Consider the following 8,817-nt stretch of genomic DNA (forward strand, 5'->3'; position numbering starts at 1 on the left):
AGGCCGGGGCAGAGGGGGGCAGGGGAGCCTGGGGCGCTCCCTCCTGCCCCGGCCGTGGGACACTTCTCTGCCGCGACGGCAGAGTCCGCCAGAGGACCGGGAATTATCGGGACTGGCCCCAGCCCCGGCGGTGCCCCTTCCTCCTTCACCCCTTCCCTTCCCTGCCCGTGCCACGCTTGTGTCCCAGGCTCGGCCCCCGCTTTTGGAGCCGAGCCCGCGCGGGTGGGCCCGTCCCCATCCAGTCCTGGTCTCCCCCCCACCTGCGCGGGGCGTGCGGGCACCGGGGGCTGCTTCCGAGGCTCCCCGCACCCCCCACTCGCGACACGCAGCCGGCGGTGACCTGGGCGCGGAGCCCTCCGCGGATTGCGAAATGAATTCAGATAACAGAATAAATCCCGCCGCGCTCCTTTCGCCCCGGGGCCAGCGGACCGGCGTTTCCAGGCCGAGGAGGAAAAAATAATTTTTGACAAAGCTTAATCTCGTCGGGACACGTTTAATCATTAGAGACGGGGGCAGGCAGAGCCGGGGGGCTCCGGGGGGGCCACCCCCGTTTGTCTGGCGAATAAACCGGTTTAGAATAGACTGGAAAGGGGAAGGGAGCCCCGGGCCAGGCTTACAGCTCACCCTGAGCGCAGGGGGGGAATTAAGTAAGACAAAATGTGGGTCGGGGGGCTGCGGGCTCCCGGCTTTGTGCCCGTACCCCACTGCCTCCATCACTATGGGCAATAATTTCCAAAATCTCATTAAAGCGCATTTATCAAAGCCCTAACATGTGCCCTCCGGCTCTGCCATAACCCCGCCGGTCCCCGGGGAGCGGTGGGGGGGGGGGGGTGGTGCGGAGGGGGAAATCCAAATTTCTATGACAATTCGCCACCTCGGGAGCTTGGCTGCGGGGCAGATCCACATCTACAGATTTATAAGGAATATCGGTGAATTGGAAGGATTTCTCCGCCTTTGAAGCTTCGTGGGGAAGGAGATAGAGCAATCGTGAGAATAGGGAAGCTCATTTAGATTCCTATGTCCTGGAGAAGAATTAATTGTCTGCTGGAAAAAAGCAGGCCGGCGCCGGGATTTTTTGGGGCGGCGGGGGCTTTCCCTGGAGCTTCCATAGGGATTGCTGCTGCTGACTCCCTTCCTGCGGGGCGATCTTTCCCCTTTTTTCCTCCCTTTTTTTCCCCCCTTTTCTTTCCCTCAAAACATCCTTAACGCCTTTGCTAATGCCATTTTTTCCAGCCAGGAACGAGCCGGGAATTTCAGCCCGCAGAAACTCCATTTCAGTTAAGTTCCTGTAAGTGCCGGAGGATTCGGGAGGGTCCGGTTCCCCTTGATTTTAGGAAACACGATTTTTTTTTTTTTTTAATGGCTGTCTCTCACTCCTTGACCGGGCTGTCGGTGTGCGAGGCAATCTCGTGGCGTAGGCTCCGTGCCCATGGCCTGGTGTGGCCGGTCCCCTCCGAGCCCGAACCACTGCTGAGCAGCAGCAGCAGCAGAATATCCTCTCCAGCGCTGGAAAATGCGGTTTAAAGCCCTCCGTGCATGGGTCTCGGGGGCGGGATGTTATTTGATCACGATCGTTTTACTCTGTTTTTTTAATTTTGGTTTTATATTTTTTTCGGCCGGGGAGAGCTGTCCCCTTTCGTGTGGCGGCTCCGCTTCTCTCCTCCACACTTTAAAACAAAGAGGGTGTTACTTACAGGGATGCTCCCGAGGTGAAACTCCTCACGACAATTATCAGGACACGGACTGCTCTTCCCTTTCCCCATTCATTCCAAGTGGATCTCATTCTAGGAGATAAAATCAACCTGTTCCTTAACAAAGGCTTTGTGTGGGCTCCGCTAATCCGGGCCGAGCGGCAAGGTGCAGCCCCGCTCCGTTTGTTTATTTGCGAGCTGGAGGGAAGGGAAAACAATGTCTCGCATCTTTGGCTCCATCAAACAGTAAATTGATCCACTTGTCGGCCGCTCCCGGAGCCGCGGTGCGGGAATGTGAATGGAGACGGGCTCGGTACGGGTAGGGGGGGGAAGGAGAGCGGCAGGCTTCTGCCCAGCACCCTTTGCTACATTTCTCCCTATAACATATGTATTATTATACTCGGTAATACCACACTGTATTATAAGCGATACGTGCGTGGGATCCCGCTCGGCGGAGAAGGGAATGGAGTTGGGCGCCGATGGCTCAGAGCAGAGGGGGAGCCCCGGCGCCGTGCAGGGAGCTGGACCCTCGGGCCGCGGCCGGGAGGAGAAAGGCGAGGACACCGCTTAAAATCAGCCCCACGCTGCCCGTGGCGTGGCGAGAGCCCGTCGCGCCCGCCGGCATTCGCGGCTGCCGGGCCCACGCATGACTGTGGGCGGCTGCTCGGGAGGCCTCATTCCCCCTCCTATCCCCAGGGACTGTCCCTTCCCCGATTCTAGAAAATAGAAAAATCAGCTTTAACCCCACGGGCGAGGGGCCGTGAATCGGTCCCCGTGGGCAGAGCCACTTGTTCCCGAGGGCCGCCACTGAGCTCCGCCACGCGCTCCTCGGCCTCCGGGGGCTGGCAGGAGGGCCCCAGCCCCCCCGGCCTTGTCACCGCCTGTCCCAGCGCTGAAGTATCCCCGACATGAAGTATCCCCGGCGTGGGACCAGCCGGGGGGCGCGGGGGGCTCGGGGCGGGCGCCCCGCGGGTGATGGGGGGGAGCATGGCGCCCCGGCTCTGTCACGACAGCCGCGGCGTTGCGGTTGGGTTTTCAACCCACGCAGCGCGACCACGGTGCGGGGCAGTGTCCCGGCCTCGCGACCCCGCCTGACGTCAAGGGTCCCGCGCGGCTCTGACGTCACATCTCCGCCGGTGACGCCACTGTGTCCCGGGCCGTCCCCGCGGTGTGCAGCGAGGTCTGCGTTTGGGGAGGGGGCCGCGACCCCCGGGACAATGTCCGGCCTCCTGCCCCGGGCCCCACGCTGCCAGGGCTCTGCGGGACGCTCTGCCTGTGCCGTGGTTTCAGGTTCGGGTGTGGGAGTGTTTATCGTCATCATCATCATCATCATCATCATCATCACCATCCTCATCATCATCATCATTATTATTATTATTAGTAGTAGTAGTATTACTATTATTGTTATTATTACTACTACTAAACGCTGACAGACAGCCCCGTGGTGGCCGGCCCACTTTCGCTGCCCCGGGGATGCTCTGCCCTTCCCTCCCCGGGCTTGGCTTCTGTCGGGGTTCTCCGTCCCGCCGTTATCGCGATTATCGCCGTTCTCCCTGCTCTTTTTTCCCCTCGGCGGAATTAAACCCCATCCGAGCCGGGGGGGCCGCCTAAATCCATCGGTAACTCCAAGATTCAGTGAGAATTGGCGGTATCGGCGGGGCGCGGGGCAGAGGAGCGGGCGGGGGCCGGCCCGAAGGGGTTCCCTCGATATCGAGGAGGACTCCGCAATGGATGAAGAGATAGCCATTGAGTGCGGTTGAATACCATGACAACTAGGAACAACCTCAGATTTATTCCCAACAGTTAGGGCGCGCTGAAAGAGGGCGTCAATCACGTATTATTTCAACACTGAAATAAATGCAAAAACTGCGCCGAGACAAAGGGTTCCAACAGGAGCCGGACATTTGTCTACATTGCGGACATTGTCCCCAGCTTAGCCGTCGGGTTGTATTTGTGTTTGCGCGGGGCCGACCACCCAGGATGCGCGCTGGGGCTCGCTTAAAAAAAAAAAAAGGAAAAAAAATCCCTGAGCATTGTCAGCCACATCACATACTTTATGGGAGGCAGGCTGGGGGCTGGGGGCTGGGGCAGGAAAAGTGAGGGGAGCGGCGAAGGAGAGGATGGGAAGGTGCGAATCCATTGATGGGCGCGGAGGAGGAAGCCTGAGGCGGCGTCTCCCCGGCGCTGCCGGCGGCCTTGCGGCTCCTTCCCCCCCGGAAGGGAAACTCGGGCAACTTTTCCTGTCCAGAAACGAGGGGGGTGGGGGGGAGCCCCTTCCCAGGTTGTCTAAACCCCGTGCCCCGTATTGCTCCGCACATCTCCATCGCTCTCGCGCTCCAGCCCGGCCCGGGCAGGGCTCGGGGAAGGCAAAGGGATGGAAAACAAGAGAAAAGGAAAAAAGAATGGGAAAAGGAAAGAGAGGAAGGAAAGAAAGGAAAGGAAGGAAGGAAGGAAGGAAGGAAGGAAGGAAGGAAGGAAGGAAGGAAGGAAGGAAGGAAGGAAGGAAGGAAGGAAGGAAGGAAGGAAGGAAGGAAGGAAGGAAGGAAGGAAGGAAGGAAGGAAGGAAGGAAGGAAGGAAGGAAGGAAGGAAGGAAGGAAGGAAGGAAGGAAGGAAGGAAGGAAGGAAGGAAGGAAGGAAGGAAGGAAGGAAGGAAGGAAGGAAGGAAGGAAGGAAGGAAGGAAGGAAGGAAGGAAGGAAGGAAGGAAGGAAGGAAGGAAGGAAGGAAGGAAGGAAGGAAGGAAGGAAGGAAGGAAGGAAGGAAGGAAGGAAGGAAGGAAGGAAGGAAGGAAGGAAGGAAGGAAGGAAGGAAGGAAGGAAGGAAGGAAGGAAGGAAGGAAGGAAGGAAGGAAGGAAGGAAGGAAGGAAGGAAGGAAGGAAGGAAGGAAGGAAGGAAGGAAGGAAGGAAGGAAGGAAGAGAAGGGGAAAGGGAAAACTATCCAGATCCTGCCCCGTGAGTGCGTACACGGCCAATGCATCTCGGCGGGTGCAGAGAACAGGACGAGGGAAGAAAGGAAACGAAAATAGAAGTTGGTGGCAGACAGAGAGAAGTAGGAGGGGGGGTCTCTGCATCCCGCAGCGGCCGGGTACGCTGCGGAGTCCGCAGGGCCGGAGCCGAATGCGGCTGTGTGTGAGCGTTGTGACACCTGGGGTGCCGGCCTTCCCTTGGGAAGGAGCCCCTTCTTTGCCCCTCTCCCTCCTTCCCTAAATCCTGAAAAAGAAAGAAAAAAGGAAAGAAGGAAAGAAGAAGGAAAGAAGAGAGAAAGAAAAAAAAGAAAGAAAGAAAGAAAGAAAGAAAGAAAGAAAGAAAGAAAGAAAGAAAGAAAGAAAGAAAGAAAGAAAGAAAGAAAGAAAGAAAGAAAGAAAGAAAGAAAGAAAGAAAGAAAGAAAGAAAGAAAGAAAGAAAGAAAGAAAGAAAGAAAGAAAGAAAGAAAGAAAGAAAGAAAGAAAGAAAGAAAGAAAGAAAGAGAGAAAGAAAGAAAAGAAGATGGAAAAGAAAAAAAAAAATCCGTCGTATATGAGTCCATCGGGCTGCAGCCCATCGAATTATCCCAAAGGGCTGGATTCATTCCCCTGGAGGAAGGTGGCAAAATCAATGAGACCTCTTCAAATAAGCACACATTCCCCCCCTCCCCAATAATCACCTCCCGGATCTCGCCGGGTCGTGCCTGACGGTCGTGTTTTGCCAGTTCGCTTAATTTCGGAGCAAACTAGAATCAATTACTCGCTGTTTGATTTCCAGCGCTCATCCCTAAGCCCCAACCAAAATATTGACCTAGGCGGGTTAGATAAGTTGGGCTTTTGCCATCTGAGCCGCTTCGGTCCCGAGTGGGGCCGGCAGCCCGGGGCGCGCAGGCTGAGCAGCTGTGGGAACAGCCCCCCTCGCAATTTTTTTTTTTTAATTTTTTTTTTGGTCCCCTCTCTCGGAGGAAAAAACGGGTGGAAAACACACTTTGGAGCGTCCGGAGCGTCGGGCTGGTGCGGAGCTCTTTGTATGTAAATAGTGCCCTTAAAAAGAGCTGGGAAGTCGCCCCCTCCCTCCCTCCTCCCCTCGCCCCCTCCCTCCCCCCCGTCGCCGCCGCCCGCCCCCCCGCCGCGCCGAGGACCCTCCCCGCGCCGGTAATTAACTGACACGTTATACCACTCATCACCAATGGTGGAAGCTCGGAGCTCACCCAAAACCCGCAATTTCACATCTGCAAACACTGTCTTCATCCACTTGACTTCCAAGACCCGCCCACACGTGGCCAACCTTTCCTGGGTTTAATGTAGTTTTTTTTTCTCCCTCCTCTCGGCAGGTTCATGTGTGGGGACCGGCCTTATATGGACTCCTCGCTCTAGCAATGGCTCGGGATTTTCCAGCGGCAGGCGCGGGCTCGGCGCGGCTGAACAAGATCCAGAAGTGATTTTTTTTTTTTTTTTCTTTTTTTTTTTTTTTTTTTTTTTTTTTTTTTTTTTTTTTGGCGTCTCTTCCCCCTTTTTCCCTGGAGTTACAAACTATTCCCGAAACCAAACCAGCTGCTGCTCCCGCTCTCGGAATTTTCCCCCGTGACAGAACAACTACCACCGCAGAGACCCGTCGCTGTGGCCGCTTCTCCCTCACAATTCCCGCCGCTTATTTTTCTATAAATCCATATTATTATTCTATTTTTTTTTTTCTTCTCCACGCGTGCCGTGCCCCACTCCCTCCCTGTGTCCCTGAGCAGTGTCGTTGTCGCCGCTCGGCGTGTGCGTGCCCAGCCGTGACCCGGCGGCTCGGACAAGCTGCGGCTCCAACTTTCCCAGGCGGAATTTGGCCGGAACATGTCTCTGACCAACACAAAGACGGGCTTCTCGGTGAAGGACATTTTGGACCTCCCTGACACCAACGATGAGGACGGCTCGGCGGAGGGCGGCGAGGAGGAGAGCGAAGCGCCCGAGCCGCCCAGGAAAGGGGGAGTTTTGGGACAAACCCCCTTGGACACTGTTCCGACGCTGCCTTTGAAGAGTCCTTTTTATGATAACAGCGATAATCCCTACACGCGCTGGCTAGCGAGCGCCGAGGGCATCCAGTACTCCCGTGAGTGGCGGGGGGACGGGGCAGCGGAGACCGGGGACCATGGAGGGAGATGAGGGAGGGATGCGGCTTGGGTAGGTGGACTTGCAGCTCGTCCCGGCCGGGGACGGGGCAGCGCTGTTTCCAGCTGGGAGCTGGGGAGCCATGGATGGATGGATGGATGGATGGATGGATGGATGGATGGATGGATGAATGGGAGGTTTACCTCTCTCCACGGCTGGCCTCCATCCCACCACGGCCGGGCGGCGGAGGGATGCGGAGGGCGGCGGGAGGGATGCGGGGGGCGGATGAGGGGCTCCCCCCGGTCCGTCCCCCTCCGCTGATCGGGCACGGCTTGTCCCCAGTGCACGGGCTGGCGGCCGGCGGCGGCGGCCAGGACCCCTCTGCCAAGTCCCCGGAGCCGTCGGCAGACGAGTCGCCCGACAACGAGAAGGAAGCGGTGGGCGGCGGGGATGCGGGCAAGAAGAGGAAGAGGAGGGTGCTCTTTTCCAAGGCGCAGACCTACGAGCTGGAGCGGCGGTTCCGGCAGCAGCGGTACCTGTCGGCCCCGGAGCGGGAGCACCTGGCCAGCCTGATCCGCCTCACCCCCACGCAGGTGAAGATCTGGTTCCAGAACCACCGCTACAAGATGAAGCGGGCGCGGGCCGAGAAAGGTATGGAAGTGACTCCTCTTCCCTCGCCGCGGCGGGTGGCCGTGCCGGTGCTAGTCAGGGACGGCAAGCCCTGCCACACGCTCAAAGCCCAGGACTTGGCAGCCGCGACGTTCCAGGCAGGCATCCCGTTCTCGGCGTACAGCGCGCAGTCCCTGCAACAGCACATGCAGTACAACGCGCAGTACAGCGCGGCCGGCAGCCCCCAGTACCCCACAGCGCACCACTTGGTACAGGCGCAGCAATGGACTTGGTGAGGGCTGCGGGCCCCGCACACACGCCCCGAAAACGGAAGAAAACACAGAAATAACAGGCACAAACCGAGAGAGAGACAGAAAGAGAGAGAAGGAGACAGACTGATGCTCCAAAAATAAAATAAAAAAATTCGAAACTGCGGGGGAAGGAATGGCGAGGGAAATGCTATCAATATTATTATTATTGCTATTATTATTATTATTATTGCTATTATTATTATTATTATTATTATTATGGGTTCTTTCCCTCTGCCGTTTCTTTTCCCCTCCATTTTTTTGGGGGGAGTTCGGTTTCATTTCGGGGGGAGGCGGGGGGTAAGGGAAGGGAGGTGTTTTTTGTGCGTCATTGTTTACAGAAATTTTTTGCGCCATTCAGAGTGGTCCTGTCTACCTACAAATAAAATAAAAGAGGAAAAGGGGAGGGCGGGAGATGGTCAGAATTACAAAAAAAAAAAAAAAATAAAAATTAAAAAAAAAAAAAAAAAAGGATAAAATTCCCCCGCTGCTCCTGTGATTTTGTGAGGAACGAGGGGGCGGCCGCCACGCAGGGCCCCCCAAAAGGGGAACTCCGGTGCTGTGCTTCGACCGCAATTTGCGGCCCCGACAGCTGCTAGCGGGGGTGTTTTTGCACCTTGTCGCGGTCGTTGTCACTGCCGTGAGCCTCGGCTGGGGCTCTCCGTTCGATCTCTTCGATTTGGGGGTGACCTTAACCATTCCCGAGCAGAGGAAAAAGCCCCACGGACGCTGAAACACTCTCCGTCTGGAGACCGGCCCCTTGGGCACCTCCCGCCCTGCCCCGACCTCCCTGCCATTTAATACGAATTTTAATTTTTTTTTTTTAAAGCTGCGTTTCGAGGAAAAATAGTAGAGAAGGAACCAATAACAACGACGGAAAGTCGAGGCCACAGCCGCCGCACTGCATCCCCCGACCCAGCCCTGCCTGGGGCCGGCCAGGTCCCCGTGGGGTGACACGGCCGACCGGGGCCCTACGCTCCCCCCTCCACTCGCCGGGCTTCTTTTTTCGGGGAAAAATGGCTTTTTTTGGTGGGGCCAGCCGGCTTTATCCGCCGGCGAAAAACCGGAGCGGGAAGATTTTCTATTTTACTATTATCTGTCTGCGAGTGCGTTTTTCTACTCAGTGCTGCTGAGATTTGGGTACCGGCGTCGC

The 8,817-nt window shown here is 56.8% G+C and overlaps 1 protein-coding gene across 1 annotated transcript; it reads left to right on the forward strand.

The window, feature by feature from the left end:
* The first annotated feature begins 6,104 nt into the window (after positions 1 to 6,104).
* NKX2-2 (NK2 homeobox 2) lies at positions 6,105 to 7,944 on the forward strand. Its single transcript, XM_053973626.1, has 2 exons — positions 6,105 to 6,748; positions 7,090 to 7,944. Exons 1-2 carry the CDS (start codon positions 6,493 to 6,495, stop codon positions 7,650 to 7,652), a joined length of 819 nt encoding a protein of 272 aa, XP_053829601.1. The 5' UTR covers positions 6,105 to 6,492; the 3' UTR covers positions 7,653 to 7,944.
* Positions 7,945 to 8,817: the final 873 nt, after the last annotated feature.

Source organism: Vidua macroura, chromosome 3 (assembly GCF_024509145.1).
Source record: "Vidua macroura isolate BioBank_ID:100142 chromosome 3, ASM2450914v1, whole genome shotgun sequence".
NCBI classification, from domain to species: Eukaryota; Metazoa; Chordata; class Aves; order Passeriformes; family Viduidae; genus Vidua; species Vidua macroura.

Bases quoted from the DNA above. Each gene is read 5' to 3' on its own strand.
- NKX2-2 (XM_053973626.1), top strand. From the start codon at position 6,493: ATGTCTCTGACCAACACAAAGACGGGCTTCTCGGTGAAGGACATTTTG. The intron at 6,749-7,089 runs GTGAGTGGCGGG...GCTTGTCCCCAG, and splicing joins CGAGGGCATCCAGTACTCCC to TGCACGGGCTGGCGGCCGGC.